At 49.3% G+C, this 23996-nt stretch overlaps 1 protein-coding gene across 7 annotated transcripts in view; it reads left to right on the forward strand.

Moving 5' to 3' along the window:
* The first annotated feature begins 15250 nt into the window (after positions 1-15250).
* Positions 15251-23996, forward strand: part of PROM1 (prominin 1) — a 112222-nt gene continuing 103476 nt past the window's right edge. For 2 of the 7 annotated variants that reach the window (XM_034672071.1, XM_034672072.1), the window contains exons 1-2: positions 15544-15815; positions 21931-22381. In XM_034672071.1, coding sequence (XP_034527962.1) covers positions 22162-22381 — 220 coding nt within the window. In that variant the 5' untranslated portion in view covers positions 15544-15815; positions 21931-22161. Of the gene's footprint in view, positions 15356-15543; positions 15816-16490; positions 16645-18292; positions 18360-21930; positions 22382-23996 lie in introns of those variants that run through there. The other 5 variants (XM_034672069.1, XM_034672066.1, XM_034672070.1 and 2 more) reach the window with 5 other exon arrangements.

The following is a 23996-nucleotide window of genomic DNA, read 5'->3' on the forward strand; positions in this document are numbered from 1 at the left end:
CAAAGGTGGGGAAACTCTCAAAGGCCCTGAAAGAAGCAGTGAAAGCCCAGAGCAGGTCACCAACTCACCAGGAAACACACAGTGGGCAGGAGGTAGAGATGGAGCCAGCCCCCACGCTCCGAGCCCTTGGCTGGTGGGCTTTGCCCAGAAAACTGTGACGTCTGCACTTCAGAGCAACAGGTGCCCCTCCACCATCAGCTCGGTGATGACAACCCGCAAGGAAACACGGCTCAGAGTATGCGCTCCATGGCCAGGGGCTCACTGACCAGCCCCAGCCTCTCACCATCCTGATCTGGAAACAGGGCACTTTTCAGATGATTACATTCCCTGCCTTGTCAGAATCAATCTATGGAATACCCAAGAAGAGTTCCCACTAGTCAAACATAGATGCTCGATAATTAAAAAAAATAATAATAATCAGTGCAGCATCAAGGGAAGCAGACTGATTCTCACTCGGCCATTACCTTACCTCTCAAAACCCACTTCCTCCCCTGGAGAATGGGGATGATGCTTCCATCAGTCAGTCATTAGTGAGGATTCGCTGAGATCCCGCGTAGTACCCAACACAGAATCAGTCATCGCTGGCTAAATGGAGGGACAAATGGAGGAAGGGGAGGAAGTGGTTCCTTCTGCTCTGGATTTGGAATTTGTCCCCCTTCCTCCCAGCCTCTGGCTCTCTATCACAAGTGTGCGGCAACTGTAGCTGGATCTTTACTGAATAAAGTCTGTGGCCGGGGGGAGAGTGTAAGTCCCAAACACACTAGACGAATAAAGGCAGAAATGAATGGGAAATAAGGAAGCCCCCACAGAACCCACCACCTACCACCGAGTGTGGTATGTTTGCATTTTATTAGTTATGAGGAAGTTTGGCTACAAGTAATAGAGGAACCGAAAATAATAGTAACTTGGGGCGCCTGGGTGGCACAGCGGTTAAGCGTCTGCCTTCGGCTCAGGGCATGATCCCAGCGTTATGGGATTGAGCCCCACATCAGGCTCTTCCGCTATGAGCCTGCTTCTTCCTCTCCCACTCCCCCTGCTTGTGTTCCCTCTCTTGCTGGCTGTCTCTATCTCTGTCAAATAAATAAACAAAATCTTTAAAAAAAAAAAATCTTTAAAAAAAAATAATAGTAACTCAATCCTTAGAGATTTATTTGTCAGTCATGATCCCAGTGGCAGAGGGAAGCCAGTGCAGGGCTGGAGTGGTGCTCTGCTGTTCCTTCCATGTTGTTGCTAGGCTATGGGTGGTTTCTATTTTCAAGATCAACTCATGGCCCAAGATGGCTGCTGGATTCCAGCCATCAGTGCAAATTCTGATCAGCCGGTATAAGGAAGAAATGAAGGAGGCAACTTCTCCCTCTATGATGGTTAATTGTACGTGTCAAACTGACTCGCCACAGGTGCCCAGATTAAATACTGTTTCTGTGAGAGGGTTTCCAGATGAGATTAGCATTTGAATCAGTGGACTCAGTAAAGTAAACCACCCTCCCCAATGTGGTTAAGCATTGGGCAATCCGACAAGGGCCTGAATAGAACAAAAGGCCCAGGAAGGAGGCATTCTCTTCTTTTTGCCCTGCTTGAGCTGGGACATTTCATTTCATCTTCTCCTGCCCTTGGACTGGGATTGGCATTATTGGCCCCCTGGTTCTCAGGCCTGCAGACTCAGCCTGAATTATACCACCGGCTTTCCTGGGGCTGCCACTTGTAGGAGGCCGATCGTGGGACTTCTCAGCCTTCACAACCACGTGAGCCAATTCCTGCTAATACCTCTCCCTAAAGATATCCTCTTGGCTCTGTTTCTCTGGAAAACCCTGAGTAGTACATCCTCTAAGGACCTTTCCCTGAGAATGCACACACCACTCCTGCATAATTCTGCTTGATCAGAATAGCCATAAGGGCACGCCGGTCCCGGATGGCTGGGAAATGTATTCTTACTCGAGGAGGCCATGCGTGCGGCTTAGCTCAACATCTCCGGGTGCAAGAAGAAGGGGACAATGGATATTGGTGGACAAAGAGCAGTCCGGGCTACATCCTTATGATTTGCATGCTTCTTGAATACTCATCAAGGCCAGAGCTTTTCTCAGGCCCTCCTTTTTTAAATGTTGCTTTGAGGTAGAGAACAGAATGCTTTTTCTTAAGTGGGAATTGTATTCAGTAACCTATCCCAGTAACTGACATCTGGGCGTTTGCTGTCCTTGAAACAGGCCTTGGGAGCCTGGGCAACCTCCATGCACACTCGAGGGTCCCTGTGCATCACAGGCAGAAAACCACGTTCCCAGACAGGAAGTCTTTCCAGAGAGGGCTTCTGGTAACAAAGATGTAAATAGGCTTTTCTGGGGGGCTGGCTTTGTAAGATGCGCCTGTCATGCTCTGTGTTGTGGAGCGGACATTGAGGCTCGGAGAAGGCAAGTGACTCCTGCCAGGTCATGGAGCCAGTGGGCCCAAGCCGACACCTTTCCATCCCCCGTTGCCCCCCACTCCACGATGAAGGGGCCCACAGAGGTCTTTCCCCCATATTCTCTTGTCCCCTACTGTGAGATTAAAGGAAAGACCCCTGCACTGAGGAATCCGGGACCCCTGGTACCTATCTTCTGTTAATTCCCTAGTTCTCGTCTCCTGAATCCTGTTGCTTCTGCACCGGGGCACGTGAGGGGGAGTCCAAGGAAAGCGGAGCCGGGGGGAGACCCGAGGGGCACTGTGTGGGACGGGGAGGGCAGGGGGCACACGGACGCTCTGCAGGCCCTTGCTGGGCAGTGTTCCAGCATCCCTCAGGAGGCTGGCCGCAATCACCACATGGGGCATTTTGGAGGCAGATGTAAACAGGTATTGTGCCTGGCACTCCAGGTCGTGTTAAGGCAGGCCTCAAGGGGCAGGAAGGCCCGGGTTTACTTGGGTTACAGTGGGTTTAGTGGGAGGACCTGGGCCCAGTTTCAGCGATGGGTGGGCCAGAGCTGGAGGACCAGTGGGCCAGGTGCTCTCTGGGAGCCCTGTCCTCACTTCCCCATATCCAGAGCACCAGAGGGTGCCCAGGAGCTAGGACACCCACGGGAGAAACATTTCCAGAGGTTTCCTGATTGACACAATGGTTCTGCAGCAATGTTGGTCTCCACGGCTTCAGCTGACTCTGAAGTCAGAGGGCCAGGGATTGTTTCAAGCACATCTGGGAAACAGGAGTGGCGGAGCCCTAGCTCAGGGCTGACCCTGAGGGGAGGGAGGGCAGGCTCGGTGTGTTTCAAGTCTTCCTTTCTTTCTCCTGCCTGAAAAGACAGAGACATCTCTGTCCTGGGCAAAGCAGTGGTTCTGAGTCAGACCTGAGATTGAGTCACTCACCCCTCCACCGACCGACACTGACATCAGGGCAGACTCCAGCCAGGGCACGGCAGGTGCTCAGTACGCAGTTGCAGAGTAACAGTAGATGTCAGCCCTGTGCAGGCTCTTCCTGCATGTTAACCCACCGAGTCCTCCCAGTCTGATGCCATGTGGGCTGCTAGGATTAGCTGTGACACGCAGACCAGGAAGCTATAGCACAGAGGGCTCCAGGGCCTCCCGTGGACATGGGCGGTGGATGCGCAGTGGTCGGCCTCCAGAACGCCGGCCTTGAACCCTTCTGATGTAAAAAAACCAAATATGCAATCTCGGAGTGTCCGTGTTCTCCTGTGTGGGTGGCTGCTGGGGCTGGGGCATTTGCAGGGCTGAGATGGGACAAGTGCAGGTGGACAGGTCCCTGGAGGCAGCGGCTGTAGGGTCAAGACCCCTGCCCTGCCCCCAAGAGTAACTCAAGCTTGGGGCAGGGATGGAGGGGAAATGAGCAGGGAGAGCGGCTGTCCCACACAGGGGCTGGAGTGCTGGTTCTATGGTCCTCCTCCCCATTTGGTCCTACCCATTATCCTGGGGCCTCATGTCTGCAATCTTGATAGAGGGCTGGTGATGGGTAAAAATAAAAGAAGCATTTCCCCTAATTGTCCTTAGGAGAAAGATGGGCAGTGCTGGCTTGGGGTGCCTTCAACAGGGGTTCACATCAAGGACAGAGGTGCCCCCAAGTCGCTGGATACCTTAAGGGGTGTAGACAATCCTCATGGACCCCAGGAAATGGCAGCGATGGGGGTGAGGCAGGCAGCTCCCAGACCGCCCAGGAAGAGGCAGAGATCGCAAACCTGGGTGGAGGGTGGAGGAAGCCTCTGCGCACTGAGCACCCGAAGAACCACACGGAGATGCAGCTCCCAGAGGAGGCCCAGAAGAAGCACTTGTGAGCACCAACCATGTCCTTTCACAAAACCCTGTAATGACCATAAAATAGGCGTCATTATTCCCATTTTGTCCACAGTGAAATGAATTCTGAGACATCGGACGACATGCCAAAACCACCCAGTAAGCCATACACGTAGTGTTTGGTTCCAGAGCCCGCAGTTTTCCTCCCATACCTACTCCGCATTTTCACCCAGAGCTGACCCTGGAGGGAATGCCCCTGTCCTATCCAACGGGCTGCTGGAGACTGAGGTGCAGAGCAGTGGCTCCCGGAGTGCACTTACTCGAAACATCTTCGTAACACCACGATCCAGATTGTCTCCGGCGTGGGGTGCTCTGGGGGGTGTCCAGAAAGCTGGACCAGAGTGCAAGCTGACTCAAGAAGACGCGAAGCCTGGAAGCTCGGCACAAGCTCTTCTAAACCTCTTAATGATATCCAGACCCTAACAACGAGGCACACCCCAGCTTTCCTGGCTTCGATGTGAAACTCAGGGCGGACTGACTGAAGGGAGCTGGCTAGCAGCAGCACAGCGTGTGTATTAACAAGTAATTTAACGGCCGTGTCCTAATGAAAATATGAAGCTCCCTACAAATCACAAATCGCTACAACTCAGGCATGGTGCCGAACTTGGGGAGAGCCATGAACCCCAGACTGCCAGACCCTGGGAAGAATCTCAGATTGCTCTCTCGGATGAGGAAGTGAGATCCCAGAGGCACGAGGTAGCTCCTAAGACCATGTCTCTGGGCCGAGGGAGGGTCAGGTCCAGCACTCCCAGCTCCTGACCCCAGTTAGCATGGAGCATTGGCCTGCCAGGCCCAGGGCCAAAGAGATGTCCACCTAAGTTAAAATCTGGACACGACCTCAGAAAAACTCCCCCCTCGTCTCCTTGGGACATTGCTTCATTCCAATTGATTTTCTCCATAGTTCTTAACACCGTCTGAAAATGATCCCTGGCACGGCACATGAGCCTCTTTACAACGTGACCCTTCCAATCTCCTGCTCCAGGTTCATGTCTCTTATTCATGTTCTCTAAGACTATGTTCCAGGCACATTACAATCCAACCCCACGATATCATGGACCAAATCTGAACACACCCGGGTATGTTCGCTCCTCTGCTCAGAATGTCCTTCTCCTTGTTCTCCACCTGGTGAACGTCTCATTCCAAAGGATTAACACCTATAGCCCGTGGGAGGCTTTTCCTGATCCACTCAGGGCTGGACTCAGTATTTATTATTGTTATTCTCATGCCCATCCTTACCTTGTCATTTCCCTTTGTTGGTGCATCTAGAATTCAAAGTGCCCTGTATTTGTTTCCCCCATGAGATGGTGACATTTTTGAGGGCTGGACTTGGTGTTACTCATGCTTACATGATTGCATGCTTACAGCCTAGTGTAATCGGGTACAGAGCAGAGCCCTAAAAAACTCGTTTAGTGAACGAAGGGAAATGTGTGGGTGAGCTCTGGTCCTGACCAGTATTGCTCAGAGCCACGCAAGGGCCAGCACAAAATATTCGGGGGTGCCCATAAGCTCGTTAATTAAGATAAATAAGATTTCAATGCAATATTTTTAAAAATTCATATCTATGCCTCAACTCCATAAGGAACAAAATCAATATGTTAAGTAAAGATGGGATCCGATCCTGAACCCTAGGACCCATTCCCCTTCCCCGAGTCCTGACCTAAGCAACTTGCTCAAAGGGAGAAACTCCCAAAATAGATGCAGAGTGGCTGGGTTGGCTCTGTCACCATGGGACTGGCAAGAAAGACACGGATTAGAAAGTAAAGTGAAGGCAAAGGAGACAGTAGAGATAGCATTTTCATCAATCAGGCACTAACAGGAAGCAGCGCTGGCCGATCCTAGCCAGAGAAGGAATATACGGGAAGGGTATTGGATGGCTCCCGGCCTCGTCACGAGGTGGGAGAGCAGAAGCAGAACCAAGGGGCGTGCACACAGTCTGGTTAAGACGTGGCTGCTGGCACCTGACGCCCCCCACACGGCCATCACTGCTACCCTCTGTTGGTCTGATTGGCCCTATTTGCTGCATCACACACTTGAGAACTGAAGTCAGGGGCAGGAGTGGCCAACTGGCCAAGCCTGGGTAGGACCATGCCTTGAGTGCATGACAGGTCAATGGAAGATAATCTTTTGGCTTTTGTGGTGGAAGAGGTTGGACTGGCCCACTAGCACTCCTCACAAAGGCGTGTTTGTTTCACTAAGGAAAGGGGTTTTGTGTTGGACAACTCTACAAATGGCAAATACTAAATATAGGTAAAGTTGAATTTCTCGCTCGGGAGACTGGGCAGAGCCATTGAGATAGAAAATGCTGGCAAAAGGAAAAGTACTAAATTGGTTTTGCTTTCGAATACACGTTCTGGTTCTGTGGGTGCATGTGGAGGCCAGTAGGACACATTCAGATTGTTTTCCGTGGTGGTGATGGCCGTGGAGCTACGTGGCCCTCTTGTACCTTCTAGTACAGTTTTAGTGAAGAGCTACCTTGTTGGGCTAGGGATTGGGGGTTGGGGTGTCAGAGCCATCTGATCACCTCTAGCTCCAGTGTCTTTCTGATATCCCTTTATCCCCTCAATTCAACCAGCCACAGACCTGTGGGATGGGAGAAAGCAAGGTGGGGTCTAAAGAAGGATCACTGTCCTGCCCTAAATATAATCCCAGGTGTGATGGTCAGGAGGAAAAAACCGGCTGTCCCTGGAACCCTCCAGCATACACCGTATCTCATGTAATGCTGTCAACACCCAGCCGTACTATCGGTGTTCACTCCACTTTACGGGTGAGGGAAACCAAGGCTTTATGGGCATTAGGTAATAGGGCCAAGGTGACACATGGATTTAGGGGCACCAGAGCCAGACTCCAACCTAGGTTAATCCGTTCCACAGTCTGTGATTCCAGAATCTGTGTCACTCACTGGTCTACAACTGAGAGGGAGCTGGCCCTTACTTATTAAACTTCTCAGGCATTTGCCATTGTCCTTCCTTCCATAAGAACTAATATGATGGTTAGCCAAGGCGAGACAGATGGCTCTCGTCGCCTGCTGACTGGTCTTTCACCCTGCACTGAACTCAGCCCTTCGGCCTCACCCCCAGCAACCATCGTGACCTCACTGCAGCTCAAAGATAGGCCCCAGGACCACTTCCTATTTCCCCCAGCCATTGACTTGGTTGCTTCCTTTTTTCTTTTTCTTCTTTTTACCTTTTTTATAGTGGAAAATTTCAAACTGGCATGAAATAGAACCCCTGATACCTATTACTCAGCTTTGGTGGTTTTACCGATTTAAATTTTACTTCAGTGCATGCTTACAATGTTCATCAGTATTCCTTGCATCTATAGGGCTCCTTACGAGGGGATTTTTTTCCTTAGGATTCAACTTTAATTTTACTTTTCTTCTTCCCCCCACTTCTTCAAATTGAGACCTCTAAAAGCATTACATCCTCTTTTTAGTTTTATGCATTTTAGCACTTTTAGCATTAGGTGGCTTCTGAAACATTCTGCAGAATGACATGCATACAAATGTTTGTTTGTTTGTTTTCTGCAAGTTCGTGATTCTGTCTTTTGTCGCAGTCAAGCTCTAGAAACCTCAGCTGAGTGTTTCCGAGGCCCTGCTGCTTCCCCAAGGTTATCAGCATTGCTTTCTTGGACTCCAACAGATCCAGGATTTTGTTGTTTGTTCCGCTTACACTTTCTTCTAAAATTATTTCTGTACCACCACTGTTACCTGCCATTTAATAGAGTCAAATGGCGCAATGACAGTAGGTGGGAGGCCAGGTCCACGCCAAGAGCTTCTCACTGGGATAGGGCTGAAGTCACCTCTGTGTCCCTAAGTTCCAAGGACAGATCTTGCCTGGCACAGAGGAGATGCTCACTAAAAGCTCACTTACTTCCAGTCCTAGGTCTGAAGGCTGCCATCCGTATTCTTGCGTAAGTGCCTCCAGCAGGGAGGCAGAAGGCAGGACTGCGAGATGAACCATCGCACCTGTAAGCATTTGTCAATGTCTGTTTTCCCTCCTGTGCTGCACACTTCGTGGGGGGAGGGCCTGTCTGCGGCTGTGTCCCTGCCACCTGGCGCCATCCTGACACATAGCAAGTGCACAACAGACTTTTGTTTGATTTGCTTGGATAATAACCTGCTTCTTACAAGTACCTTACATAGTAAATGAGATATTTATAATAATGGTTACCCTGGTAAATGGTAATTGTTATTCGTATTATGAAACTGACAAAATACGGCCTCGGGCAGTGAGCCTGTTTCCTTCTCTGGAAAATGGGGGTAACAATGCCCCCTTAAGAGGGTTGATCAAATAAGGGAATGTATGGGAAGTACTTTGCTCAGTGCCGGCAATGAGCACACAGACTGGACAGACTTTTTCTACCCTTCAGCACCATCTTACTGCTGCTACATTTATTTGCCTTAAGAGGTTCAAGCTTCACCTTATTCTCCTTGTTTTTCTCTGAGATCAGCTGAGGCCCTATAATGTGCCAGGCGCTTTCTCATTAGGTCATGGGAGAGATCATTAACACTCCTATTCTTTGTTTGGGAATGTTCTCTGCTCAAAGTTCTAGGTAAAATGTTGAGTTTCTCCAAGGGCTAGGTTATACTCAGAACAAGCAGTCAGCTCCCAGCACCCAGCACCCAGCGCCCAGCACAGGACATGTGTAAATGTCTCCAGGAGGCATAAAAGTAGGCAATTTACTTTCCTGAAATAACTCAGTTTGCAATTCTTTCAGGGCAGGCTGTCATTGGGGGTAATGTGAGGGCTGGCTCCCCAGGACCAGGTATGTAACATGAACGGGTCAAGGGGCTTGGGTGCCGGATATGTTTCAGTTTATGTCCAAAATCCTTAGCATTTGCCAAATCTGACACCAGGAAATCCCTCTTTAAATGTATCTGATAAAATCTGCTCAAACTCAATAGTTTTTCCTATGCTTTAAAAAAAAAATCAAACTCTGGGTTTTGAATATTTTTGGTGGTCACAACTGAGAGGGGGGTGTACTTCTCTCTGGGGGGTGCAAGTCAGGGACGCTGTTGAGCAGCCTGCATGCCCAGGACCACTCACGACAAAGAATTATCCACTTCAAAATGTCGAGAGTGCCCAGGTTAAAAAACCCTGATCCAGAACAATTTTCTCGCTTCATTTGTAATTTTTCCTCCTTCCATAATGAAACGACTCTGGAACTCTCACCCAGATTTCACCCAGGTAATTGGAAGGGATTAGCCCGTCTCCAAGCACAGTTCCTGCACACATACTCCACGGAACCCATCCTTCCTCCACGTGCCCCCATCTTTCATGCGGGAGGTGTCCACCTGAATCCTGAGAATGGAGCCAAGAACCACATTTGTCAATGTGTGAACCTGCTTCCCAGCCACATTCCTTGTTCTTTAAGAACCTTAAACGTATTAATTAAAAAACAAATCATTCTGGGTTCCCAGCAGTCAAAAAGAGTTCACTGTAATCTAACTTTTTGAAATTTTTCCCTTTGTCCTTAGCAGTTTCTTGGAGTCTTGGGTCAAAGATGGCTCTAAACGGGTTTGTCGCAGGGAAGCTTTGGGAGAGAAGTTGGCAGGAACTTTGGGGTGCCGCTTGCAGCATCTCTGTCCCAGTGAAGGGACTCTTATCATAATATTAGAATCTATACAAAGATGTAGAATTTCACCTTTCCAGCATTTATTCAAATTTCCATTAACAGAATTAATTCATGTTAAAATTTGCTATTTATCTCCCTAGAGGTCATAAGCTCCCTTAGGGTTTCTAAATTTAACGTTCAAGGAATTAAAAACATTTCATGTAGATATGTAGTGGACACATGTCAAAGGTTTTACTCAGCTCAGTAATTAATGAGAGAACCAGTGAGATGTTATGACCGTTCAGAGGACACTTTGAGAAGCAGACATTTATATATGCAATCGGGAATGCTGAAATGACTATTGGCTGGTAGCTGCAAAGCCTGTCACCAGCCTGTAGGGTACCAAAATGTTGTGTTTGGGGTCATCTTCTCTACAGGGTAGAAATGGAATTATCTTTCATGGAGAACATTCATTTGCATTGCTATCAGTGTTCTACAATTTCACTTCCATCCTTACGGTTTTGTAATACAGCCTAGTCAATAGGAATACAATGAAAGGTACACGGCTCTGTAGAATCCAGTAATTTCCTGAAGGTCCCTTAGACCATGCCCCTCACTCTGCTGAAAAAATTGCTAATCATCTCCTTGCCCATTTCCAAGTGTTGGACAATTTCTTCCGCAGGGCAGAGGTCAGAATATGTCCGGAATGTGTTTTTTTCTGACTTGGATCCTTGCAAATCCTTGGGGGCGTAATATGTAAATATCTTTGGGATGTGCATTTAGTTTGTGGAGCCAATAGCCCCACTCTCCTAATCTATGAAATTGGAAATAGGGGGGTGAGGGCAGGGGATGAGAGAGAGTTTGACAGAGAAATAGAAAGAGAAGATACAAGAGCTGACCTTTATTGCCTACTCTGTGCCAGGCATGTTGCATGTGTTGGCTCATTTGATCTTTGCAAAACCTCTATTTTGTGGGTGAGGACACTGAAATTCACAGAGGTTAAGTAACATATTCAAGGGTATATAGCAAACATGTGTATTGATTTGGTGGCTTTCATGTTTCATGTTCTCTATAAGGGAGTGAGCTCTGGGGCGGGGGCAAGGGCTTACCCCTTTGTTCTCTGCTCAGTCTGGCCCACAGAAGGTGCTCAGTCAATGTCTGTGGATAAGCACCGTAGGAGAGAATGAATGAATGAATGAATGAATGAGCAGAACAAGGACTGTCTTCACGTCTCTTCAAGCTCTACATCCCATGCCTCCCCCCACGTGCCCCACAAATCACTGTTCCTTCTTCACCCTGTGGAATAAGTAGCTGACTGGAACTATAATTCTTCATATCATATTTCATGGTTTTTATTTTATATTATGTTTTCCAGTTTTACTGAGAAAATTTTTTTCTCCTTGTGATGAGAACTTTTAAGGTCTATTTGCTTGGCAACTTTCAAATATACAATAGAGTATTGTTAACTAGAGTCCCCACACTGTATATCATCCCAACGCCGGGACTTGTTTAGCTTAGCTTGTAAGTGAAAGTTTGTGCCCTTTGACCACCTTCCCCCCTCCCCCCACCCGCAGCCCCCGCCCCTGGCCACCACAAATCTGACCTCTGTTTCGTTTTATTAGATTCCACATGTAACTGAGATCATACAGTATTTGTTTTTCTCTTCTCTGACTTATTTCACTTGGCATAATGCCCTCAAAGTTGGGTGGGGCTATAATTTAACATTTTAGTTGCTCTAGCCAAAGTGAGTGTTTTAATTAGAAGACAGTTTATTGTGCTTAAAATAAATATCTGATTATAGCTTAGGTAGCAGATAGAGTATGAAGCAAAAGAGAATTCTTTATAAAAAAAAAAAGTCTCAAGATGAGGAAAATAGGCAAGGAGTAAATAAGAGGAAAGACAGTGTTTGACAAAAGTTTTCTTGTTTTCCACTGAGTATATTCTGGGTCAGGGTAACTGGACTCTCTGGCTCCTGACCTATATAGTAGGGGCTGCGTCGATGTTACTGAATGGATGACTAACAGATGGCTAATCCATGCTTTCAGATAATGAGAAGAGGTTAAGTGCAAATTCTTAGAAAGAAGTAATAATAGCTATCATTCCCAGAGGGGTGAAACACTTCTTAGGAGAGTCGTATGTTTTACTGTTGTATAAATCACAAGTTCCTGGGTGAGCCTTTTAGAGGATATGACTAAAAAAACTGAGGACTACAGAACCAGAAATTGTGGAACTTTCTTGCCTACCTCCCTCCTCCATCTCAGTCCAAACATTTAGATGAAAGAGCCTCGCCCTCCTTGAGAAGATGAGATCACGTATCCTAAAGCTTTGTAACTCCCTTTCCTTCTGTGGCTCTCATTTCCCCCCATGCGGTCACCAAAGGCAAATTAGGAAGCCCCTTCTGAGTTCGTGCGTATTAAAAATGATGTCAGAGGGAAAGGCGCAGTGGAAAGCCAGCCCTAGAGATGAAGCTTTTATTTGAAACCGTTACTGGGAGTCAGATCCAGCACATAAAATATAAAACCACCCCACACCAGCCTCCAGTTAAAGTGTGATGGGGTTTTCCAAATTCCCAGGTTCGGAATCCAGGCGTGGAGGTGCTGGCCTTGGCCCTGGTCTGGCCCCTGCTCTTTCTTTCCTCCTCTTTGTCCAAACTGGGTTGAAGTTTTCTTCCTCTGCCTTTGAATTAGTACACAGTGGGCTTGATGAATGAGTTACAAATCTTACCTGAAGGTTGTTGAACTACAAGAAGCATGTTTTTTTGGCTTCTGGGTAGTAAACATCAACAAAGCTATGTTTGGTTTCTAAGCCCAGAGGCAAGGGGAGAAAAGCAAGATGAACAGGAAACCATGAGGTAAAACACTTATAGGAGAACCCTGGCTTGCATGAAGCCATTCCCTTCAAGACTAGCGGAATTTTGATTTGGAACAGTATCTCTCTCTCTCTCTCTCTCTTTCTCCCTTACCCTCCTTTCTTTCCCACCCCTGCTCAACTTCTCCCTCTCTCCTTAGCCGTCTCTTACACAAATTTCAGGCTTAAGAAGGCAGGGGAGCCAATATCGAGATGACACAAACCTGATTTCCTAAAGGGTCACATGCTGCCATGTATGTTGGTCCTACGAGCACATTATTTTGGGGGCAAGTGGGGAGCATAATTATTCATGGTAGAAAATGTCAGGCTAATGAGAATAATATACTCACTGACCTATTTTGTTTTAGTCTTAGTGATTCAGAGAAGACTATCCAAAGTCCTTCATAAGGAACGGCTTGTCAAAGATTGAGGATTGTTGAATGACCGAGTGTTGTCTACTCAGACAATGATTAATCTCAACACTTCATTTCTAATGCCCCATAACCCTGATAATTTCTGTGGAAACTTCAGTTTCTTACCCCAGTCCTGCTGTCATTCTTCCTTTATTACGGTTCACTATTTAAACCAGCACTATCCAATAGTCCTTCCTGTGTTGATGAAAATGTCCTATATCCGCGGGGTCCAAAAGTATCCAGTCACTGAGCAAGGCTATTGGACCGATGAGGAATGTGAAGCCCATGGGGGTTACAGGACTTACCAGGGACCACATTAGCAGTTAGTGACAGTATCTGAAAGAATCTTCTGGCTCTCCCTAGGATGTCACACTGCCTCGTGTTTAGATTTCATTTGGGCAGGAAAAATGAGGAGCGATTTCGGAAAGGGAGACCTAATTTTTGCACCTAATGACTGAATGGATATATGGGAATAATATTACCTCCTCCAGCCTTGCACGTAACAGACGACAGAGAAATTCGGTTGTGCTAGATAGCAGGCCTGTAGCGTTAGGACTCCAAGCCGAACTGAACAGAATAAATCATGAAGTCCTGGGTCACTGTCTGCCTAAGTCTGCTCAGAACAGATCTTAATATTGTGTTTTGTTTATTATTCATTCATTCACTTATTGAACACCTCCAACGGTCCACATAGAGTAGGTGCTGGAGGGAGGCAGGCATATGAAAATGGGTAAAAGCAGCTGAAGCATTGGGTGCTTACAGGAAGACAGATGGCCCATCATTTGAATGCGATGCTGGAGTCGGGGGAGCACAGGACAGAGGGTTTTATGTTAACTCTTGGGACACTGGTGCACTAGGGCAGTGGTGGGCTCTGGAGGCCAGATCTGGGTTCAAATTCAGCGCCTCCCTTACTACCTCTGTGGCCTCAGCAAATGACTGAACCTATTTTTAGCCTTATCTTTAAGATGGAGATAATATGCTGTCTTTGTAGCTAAGAGGACACAAAATAAAGCACTTAAAGCTCTGGGCCTAGTGCCTCATTCAGAGGAAGCGTTTTTGTGAAGTGTTAGCACTCACTCCTACTATTGTTGTCATTGTTATTTTTATTATTACTAGGAGTAAACAGGAACCCTGGGAGGCACAACTGTCTTTATTTTGCAGACAAGCAAACTGAGGCTCAAGGAGATTAGGCAGCCAAAGTCACAGTGATTAAAAGGGACAGGGTCAACTTTTGACGCAAGGCAGAGCTCGCTGCTCTCAGGAGGGGCCGACTCTCCTCCGGGCCCAGCCCAGAGAGGACTCCCTTGGAGCAGAAGTGCTGGGGGCCTCTGAGGGTGCTGAAGCAGAGGCCCCTGACCAGCAGGGGCTCCAGAGAGGAAACATCAGGCCTGACTACCACCTATACGTGCCCTGCCTCTTGTGTCCTTTTCAGAAGTTTCCTGATCTGGCATTAGTTGTCCTAGAAGTATGCACATACAAGATCAATTTAAACTTTAAATAAACAATGCTTCCAGCACAGGTTTCAGGCTAGATTTTGGGGTTAGTCAAAGAGCCACGGTGGAAATGGTCCTGTCCATTCTTCCATCTATCCATCCATCCATCCATCCATCCCTCCGTCCATCCCCATCACAAACATGAAAGCCTAATGCTGCTAGCCGCCACCCTGACGGTGCTTTTCTTCCCTAAGTCCTAGGTTTTCCAGCAGATAGTATTCTCAATTCAAGACAGGAAGTGGGGCGCGAGGCGGGACATGCACATTGGTGAATGCAGTTAAGAGAGGGAGTGAGTACTTATGGTTGGTTTCCACCCGCTCAGCCTGGCAGCTTGGCAGCTTGACAGAGAGGTGAACAGGGGATGGCAGGGGACTCTCGGCCCACATCTGAGCAGAATGATTGAAGCGCCTTGTGCTTCGTGCTACAGATGATTCCTGTATGTATACGTGGGAGCAAGGATTGCTTCCTGGAGGTTTTACAGCTCTGGCCACGAGCGTCGTGATTGGTACATATTAAGGAACCAAAGGATTTGGGTTTGCTTTTGTCTGGGTAAATTAGAAAAGAAGTCTCTTGGGACCCAGCAATAGAAGATCAAAGGCGGCTGGGGTCGGGGGTCCGCCGGGGCCTGACTGTGTTGGAACCAGAAAGAGCAGGAGTTTTAGAAGGGTGGCGGCGTTCCAAGTAGAGGGCTCTGCCCAGGTGAAGGAGGCGTGGGTGCTGTGAGAAGGGCGTGCTCGCGTGAGCAGGACTCTAGCCTCAGGAAATGCCTGCAGCCCAGGCCCGGTGGGTACCTCCGGGCGTCGTCGCGAAGCTTCCCTGCTGGTCCAGCCGGAGTGCATCCAAAACCCCAGGCTTAGCTATCTTTAAAATAGTGAGCGAGTCCCGGGCTGCCACCTGGCCGCGCGCTCAGCTCTTCGGCTGGGGGTGATTAGGCTTAAGTAGCATTGGCATTCCGGAGGCTCCATCCGCAAGTCCCCGCCCGGCAGCAGGGGAAGCGGCAACAGGTCCCCGCGGGCACCCCGGGCCTCGCTCGCGCGCCTCCAGCGCCGGCGCTTTCCGGGCCCGCCGCGCCCCGGGTGCTGGCCGGCGCGCGGGGCAGCGGGGCCGCTCCTCCGGAAGCCGTCCCGGGGGTCCCCGAAGCGGCTCATAAATCATTCATGAGCCGAACCGAGTGGGGCGAACGCCGCTGCAAGGAAGGGCGGGCAGGGACGGGGGCCGAAACGGGAGCTGGACCCGGCGCACGGTGAGTAGCGGCGTCCTCATCCCTGAGCCCCTGAGGCGTCCGCGGAGACGGCGGGGGCCGCAGCGCACCCCCCTGCAGAAAGCTGGGGGCGGGAAATCGGGAACGGAGGGGCTCGCTCTGTGCCCCTCTCCTCCCGGGCCTCCGCGCCCCGTCCTCCGGCCCCGCGGCAGGTATACGAGCCCTGGGAGCGGCCGGGGAGCCAGGCGGCTGCAAAGTGGGCGAGGTGGTCCGGGCGCCCGGCCAGCCTGAGTTCCGGGCAGAGCTCGGACGCGCGCAAACTTTGCCCGCTGCCTGGTGACTGCGTGGTGGGTCTTCTTTCCAGCCACAGGAGGGGAGCCGGCGGCTGTGGCTTGCCAGGTACTAGGGCACAAGCAAGCGGGACCCGGACCCCCGAAGCCGCGGGCTCGCTCTCTGAGAGGGCGGAGAACGGAGGGGAGGCTCGTCAGGGGCTTGGGAACTGTTCTGCGGGGAGGGGAGTGCTGGGGGTGCCCTGGGGGCGCGGGGCAGTGAGCCTCGCCGGCCGGGGATGGAAAGAGATCACCTCCCCCTGGTTTTCCGATTGGAGTACACGGTGCAATAGACCATAGCAGGAGGGGGTCCGGGGGGAGCCCGGGAGGCGGTCTCCCAGAGTCTATGGGAGAGCCTCACGCACCCCTGGCTAGACGCTGCCCCCACCCCCTGTATGCACAGTTAGGGGAGATACGGCAATTGCCGGGTGGAGAACTGAATGCTCTGGGCGCACCTCGCCAGTACGGCGCCGGCTGGGACAACAAAGGGAAGCGTGGACAGAGGAAGGAGCTTCGAGGTGCGGGAGAGGCGGGGGCCGCAGGTCAGTTTCCCCGAAAGCCCGCTCCGAGAGGGGGAGGGTATTCGAGGGGGTGGCACACCGCTCTGGTCCCCCTTCTCCCTGGCGACCCCGACGCAGCCTCCGGGGGCGGCGGCGGGGATCCAGCGCGGAGGCGCCGGGGCAGCCAAGTTACTTGGGCAACCCCCTCCCCCAGGCGGCGGCGGATTCCTCGAGGCTCCTCGCTTCCCGCGCCCGCCCTACCTCCCATTCTTTTGTGTCCCGCAGCCGGGAGAGCCTCCTGCCGAGGAGGGAGACAGGGCAGGAAGGGGTCCGGCCTGGAGGTGGATTGGAGGGAAAGGCTGGGGTAAGCCGGCTCCCCAAGCTTCCTGCAGCAACAGGTTGCGCTTGTCCCCAGGCGGCTCCTGACCTCCCTCCCGCCCCGGCTCCAATCCAGAAAGGTTTTCCAGGGTGCTTGTGGGCAGCGGCTGACCTTCGTTAAGACACGCAGGTGAACGATAGGGGTCCTTGAACGCCCCACTGGAGACTCAAGCATCTGCCGTTATATGTTGGGTTGAACCGTTCGCGAATGATGTTTTTGTGGCCCAAAGACGAGGATGGGAATCATTGTGGATTCACATTGTGTGAAGTTACTACTTCTTTTTCTTTCGCACTTTTTTGTGAGTATCCTCTGGAAGCCGTGGAGTGTGGATTGATGCTGGCAATGGCAGTTCAGACCCTTTATTGACTGCCAGCTGTCTGCCTGGTGCTGTACATACTCCGTGTCTAGCCCTCTAGCACTATTCGCAACCCCACTTCATGGACGAGCAAAGGAAAGCAGGGAGAATGTAAGCAACCACTCAAGTCACAGGGTTAATGAATGGGACTAGAGACTTCTGTCTCCAACGTGTGGCCTGTTGTCACTTCAGCCATGTCCTTTAGTTTCGTTTTGCTTCCTTGATATGTCCCATAATTTTTTTTTTAAGTGAACTTCCTTATGATTTCCACCCTGGACTATTTCTGTGCATTTCAGCACGGTGAAGTAAACAGGTGCATCAGAGGACAGGTTCAAAGTAGTAAGACTTTAAACCAAGTATTATTTTATTGGTGCTGTTTAAAATATGAAGGATAAAGATTTTGCAGGAGACCAACAGCTATCTCAGATTCGTCGAGGGTCAGGATGCTTTGTTACAGATGATAGAAGCCAACTCTGGGTAATTTTAGCAGAAAAGGGACTGTACTTGGTAGCCTAGAGCAGTGACAGGAAGGCGGGCTAGCCAGGCCCAGGAGCTCATGCAGTACATGCAACAGGACCCCCGATTGGTGTGTGGCCACGGCTGCCACCGCAAGACTCTGGTTGTGGTTGCTGGCACTGTGCCATCATTGCTAGAATGAATTAGAAACTGCCTGTGCTTGAGTGTGTGTCCCCTGCACAAGGCCGGGAATAAGCATCTGCTTGGTGAGTTTGAGGCACCCCCAGGGCACAGTTTGGGCACCTCAGCTGACCTCACAATGAAGTGCAGCTGTTCTGCCCACAGGACTCACAAAGGTTGGCTCAGAAGTTGAGCAGCTCCCATCCCCCCACCCCGAAATCCCAGGTGACAAACATTCAGTGCAAAGATCCTTTTGAAAAGAGGAGAAATGAAGCTAGATGGTCACCGTACTTGCTTTTAATTTTGTGGAAGTGCCATTCTCTGATGACTGCGTGGTGGGTCTTCTTTCCAGCCACAGGAGGGGAGCCGGCGGCTGTGGCTTGCCAGGTACTAGGGCACAAGCAAGCGGGACCCGGACCCGCTTAAGTTCAGAATCATGTGAAGTATTTGCTCAAAATTCTCATTCTCAGGCCCCCTTCCCAGTTTGAACTCAGTGCATTTGGAATGGAAACCAGGAATTTGTACCCCATAAATCAAAAAAATGGTGAGATTGCCTTATTGATTGGTCTAGTGCCTGTGTAAGGAGCTAGCCCGAGGGAGCAGTTTCCAAGGCCTGCAAAGTTGAGGGTCCCAGCGGAAGGCATGGCCCCAGGATGGTAGACCAGTTGCTCTGCCATGGGCCCATCCAGTAAAGAGACAATCTGCTGCCTATATTGTTGGAATAACTGCAAACACTCCAACGCCTGCCTTCCAGAGGCTATGGGACTGCTAATAAATGCTCGATAGAATTTTGAAATGGGTAAAATGACCATTTTCATGTCAGTTCTCCCTCTAACCCTCACCGTTTGATTTCAGCAATCCTTTATGGAGCGCCTATTGTGTGCCTGGCTCTGGGGGGGCACAGAGATGAGTAAATCAGAGACCCCCACACAGCAGCTGGGATAAATCGGTTTAAAGCAATATAAGAAGGGCATCTGGGGGATTTTTCCTCGCATCTGTTGTCTTGCAGTTGTTATTTGAGAAGCCAAAGGTGTCTTTGGAAAGTGGCCTGAATAAGCCAGGTGAGGGAGTACTCAGGAACAGTGCTGGTTCTCAAACTTCCATTGTCTTGAGAATCAGTCACAGGGGAAGAATGTCAACAATGCAGATTAATGCCCCCCTCCAGAAATTAGGTCCAATAATTAGCATTTTGAATAAATAGGCATTGTATGCTAATGCAACTCCAGGTCCAGGAGAGCTGGCCTGGGTTTTACACGGGCAGTCCCAGGAGCTGCTCCCAGGTGCTCCTGCTACCCGGTGAGGTTAACAGGTGAGGACCCAGACCATCTCTTTAGGCTTGACTTTAGTTATCTAGTGTTTCCTAAGTAGTGAGATTTTAGTATTAACATTTACTGTAAACGTGAGAGGGACCGACGCTTGGGAGCAAGACATGAGGAAATCTGGACGGCAGCTCGAGGTGCTGGCCGGCTTGACTAGCCGTCCAGCTTCGCGGCAGTGAGTGGGGCCGCATTTCACTTGGCATTTGCCTTCCCGGCTTTTCAAGGAGAGAGTTTGAAACTGTTTATTCATAGCTTTTCCACAGGCCTCATGCCATCCCTCTCCCGCTGTGCTTCTCTCCATCCCTGGCTGAGGCGTGGTGGAGGTCCCAGGAAGTCCGCCTTTCTTAGCAGCTGAGCCTTTAATCCTTCCAGCTGCTGTGCTCCCTGCCTGTCCTTTAGCAGAGAACAAGATGGGAGCCTGTTTGTGTATTGTATATGGCATTTATATGAGCGTGCGTGTTTGTGTGTATGTATGTTTTGTGTATGTGTGGAGTGTGTGAGTGGGTGTGGTATGTGTGTGGTGTGTATATGTGTAGTGTGTCTGTGTGGTGTATATGTGTGTTAGGGTGTGTTATATGCATGTTTGTTGTGTTATGTGTGGTGTGTGTATGTGTGGTGAGTGTTAATGTGTGTGATGTGTGCTACTGTGTGTAGTGTGTGTGGCATGTGCTAGCGTGTGTATGTGTGGGGTGTGTTAGTGTGTGTGGTGTGTGTAAGTGTGGTGTGTGCTAGTGTGTGGTGTGTGTATGTGTGGTGTGTGTAATGTGTGTGTGCATGCCTGCCTTCCTGTCTAATGAGAGTAGTCCTAGCCCACCTGAATAACACACACACGCTCTCCTTTCATCTCTCTCTCCTGCCCTCTGCGGTCCCGCAGACTCCCAGAGAGTGGCCTTGCAAAGGTTAGCTGGTTTTGTGTCTTTCTCGTTTGTCCTTTCTGGAAACTATTTGAAGATGGAGCAGAGCAGGCCCGTGGTCGAACGTGCACAGTGGTGACTTCTGACTAGAACCAGTGAAAGGCTAGAATAATCCAGAGCCCAAGGAAAGGCTGCAGCAGCCATGCCTGGAAGGGAGAATGCCCTTTGGAAATAGTTCCCAGGGTCCTGGTATATCCACAGGTGTGACGGAGAGCTGACAGGAAGCTGATTCGGGGTTAACGAGGTTGGCACTGGGAGCTGTAAGGGCTCTGAGCAACCCATGATTAGATAAAGAGGGAGTTTAGGATCATTCTATTGGGAGTTCTGTGCAGAAGTAACTGGGGTGGGACAGGATTTAGAAGATAAGGCAATATCCAGGGGATTAAATATGAATTAATATCTTCACTCAAACAGCTCATGCATTCACACCTTTCCTGTGGGGCTTTCTTTGACCCGGTGGAATACAGGTCGTGGGCCCTCTGGCCCCTTGTGCAATGTGTCACTTTCTTGATGACCTTCTTTCCCCCCTCTCACGGTGGTTTCAGAAGCACTCTGCCCTTATTTTGAAAGTTACTAAGTGTGTATCCCATGTACAAAATAGAATAAAATCAGGGTGTTCCTGACCCCAGAATAGAGCGCGAGCACAGCATCCCGTTCCCTCCTATGTTGTGTTCTCATGCACCTGGTTCCGCGCGGTGGCACAAGCAAAGCAGTCATTTTGGCTTATTTAATTTTATGTTCAGGTGTATTTACTGAGCTTCAACTGAGTGCTCTGTCTTGTGTTCAGTTCTGGGGCTAGAAACACAAGGGGACAGGGTCCAAGTTGGAGGCCCTCCGTCTCTTGCCCTCGCTACCTGGCTTGGTAGCTGCTTTTCGCGTTCCTGTTTCTTTCTCCCTCCCAGAAAGGACAGCGGGGAATCTCCCTCTGTCCTGTCTCTCATCCCTGGGACCCGTAATTCCCAGGTAGTGACTCGGGGGTGAAGGTTTCTATCAGGATTACCTGGTGAACATGTTAGAAAGGTAGATTCCAGTGTGACCTGGCCTTAGAGAACTTGGTTTGTGCCCTTGAGGCCTTCTAGTTTGGGTCAGGGGTGAGGTGGAGAGGGGCATGTCTGAAATAAGGTCAGTGAGCAAATGAGTAGAATAAAAAACAAATAAGATACATCTCCAGAAGCAGGGACAGCTTGGAGAAAAAATAAGCATATAGTCTATGGTTGGAGACCTCTGGGTGCCTGTGGGGAGCCCCAGAGAGGGGGCTCTGTAGAACGGTGTTCTGGTGTCTTGTGTGGGCTCTGAAGGCAAACTCCCGGGTTTGAATTGTGACCCCACCATTAATCAGCCCTGACCTTGGGCAAGTCCCCAAAGTCCTCTGTGGTGTGGTTTCCTCATCTGTAAATGGTATAATGCCTTCCGCAAGGTCCAGCTGGCCCAGCACGTACAGCGGTGTTGGGTACCTAGTAAGTGCTCCTTAAATGTCTGTTTCTAAGGCCGCACAACATTCTCTACATCTTAGGGTGTTTCCCAAACCCATCAAGGTCTGCATTCTGCGTCTGGCCCCTGGGGTAGGACCTTCTGGCTTTCGGCTCTAAGCAGGCTCCGCATTTGCCTCCCACCCAGAGGATTAGGCTGATGCCTTGGCTCAGAAGCTCTGCAACCTCCTCTCGAAGAAGCTCCTGGGGCAGGCAGGCTGTGTGTGAAGTGAGCACTGTCTTTCTCTCCCACCAGGGATGGTGCCTTGAGCCACGGACCAGACCCGGACCCACAGAAGGCTCTCCGACGCCTCTCGCTGCATGCCAACCCGGCCAGGAAAGGGAGTGGACTCCACATACCCACCCAGCGCTTGTCGCCGAGCCTCTTCAGCGCGGGAACGCACGCTTGTGTCTCACCCAAGGCTTTCAGAACCTCTGAGGCCGGAGGCGCCCAGCTCTACCTCATGCGCGGGGGACCTTGCTAGCCATGGCCCTCGTCCTCGGCTTCCTGCTGCTGCTGGAGCTGTGCTGGGATACCTCTGCCCTGGGGCTGCTGTCATCCACAGAGGGTTCTGATGTGTTGGAGTTTGAATTGCCTGCCACGAACTATGAGACCAAAGACACTTACAAAGCTGGGCCCATTGGCGTTCTCTTTCAGATGGTGCACGTCTTCCTTGGCGTGGTGCAGCCCAATGCTTTCCCTGAAGGTAAGTGCCCACCATGGGGAAAAGATGGGAGTTTGTCCCCAGACATGCTCAGTTTGCACTCAGAATATTGTTTGTTAATCATAATACGGTAAATACGTATTATATGCAGTATTTTATTTTATCCATATATTCAGTATCTTAAAGCATCAGATTCAAAGTGATTGGATTGCACAGGAGCAGAAAGTATTGAGATGGAAGTTAAGAACACTCTTGCCAGGTTAAGTAGGTTGTCAAGGACTGTGAGTGTAAGAAATGAAATCAAACAATGTTGCTATGTTGGTTCTCCAATTCTTGACCTTCCTTCCCTCCCTCTTTTTTTTTTTTTCCTTTTTTCCCCCCTGGTGAGAGCAATGAATTACTCTCAAGTGTAAACCAAAGGTAAAAATTAGAGTAAAAATCCAAATCCTTTCAGGTAAGTTAATAATTGCCTCTGGTGGCTAGACCAGCACTACAGATTGACCCCTCCTCCATCCAGCGTAAAGAGCAATCTCACATTGCTGAGGACAAGGACAGGCCTGACCCGCCGTGCTTACCTGGGTCACTCTTTGCTTCGGTTCCAAGACTTTTAAGTGTGAGGGAAGGAGGGATGGCCTCTTGTCGGTGCTTTGATGTCATTATGCCCTACCCTTTGTGAGTGTTGCTAGTGTTTGCCCTACTTCCTGTACTGGGAAGTCTGCAGGCGTGTGTTTTCGCGTGTGTTTTCAGGAACGAGATTATGAAAATTTCAATGGTCTGTGGGAAGTATCTGCTATTAGGGTTTGGCAGTCTAAATTTTTATTGACTTCATGTGAGACCTATTTTAGGCTTGTTCTTTAAACTATGAAGATTTGAATGCTATTATTGATTACTACAATATATAAATTATAAAATTTGTAGTAATCCTTATCATCTTCCTTAGCTGGTCAGCTATTGTCCGTAAGAGGATTACGTGTCAGTGTGTGTATGTGTGTGAGAGAGAGAGAGACAGACACAGAGAGACAGAAAGAGAGGGAGAGAGAATGTGTTTGGTGAACTTTAACCCTTGTTTATATTATGGGCAGTTTATAGATTTTCATTACGATACATTTATATTGAAATGGTCTTACATTTTTTATGTCTCAGATTAAACAGTCGAAATTGTTTGAAGCATAGTTCTCAATTTTTTGTTAGTTTAAATTTCATTTCAGTGAAACAAATCACTCTGAGCCCTGTTGCCATTGAAGAGAACCTGACAAATACTGTTTATGTCCCTGCCTGAAAGACTAAATTTGGAAATCCAAAAGATGGAAGTAGAAAATAGTTCATTTATTAATGCAGTATACAAGTTCACTATTCTCAATAGGTACCTCTTCCATTATTTGTAGACTTGGTGTAAATATTATTGACTCATCAAATACCTGCTAGTGTTTTTAGTCTTAGCTCCTTTGGGGTTTTTTAATGCAAAAGGAATGGAATTCAGTTGTTTTATATGACTTTATAACAGCATCTTCAAAAAGATTGCCAAGCATCCATGTGTTACTAAGGCATATCATGTAATTAGTTAATCCTATAATCTCCTTCCATATGTTGCTTTATTTTGCTCCCTCTAGGTTTCAGAGGAAGGCTTCCTCACACTTATTTTACCAAAAAAAAGCAA

The sequence above is a fragment of the Ailuropoda melanoleuca genome, chromosome 11 (assembly GCF_002007445.2).
Source record: "Ailuropoda melanoleuca isolate Jingjing chromosome 11, ASM200744v2, whole genome shotgun sequence".
NCBI lineage: Eukaryota > Metazoa > Chordata > Mammalia > Carnivora > Ursidae > Ailuropoda > Ailuropoda melanoleuca.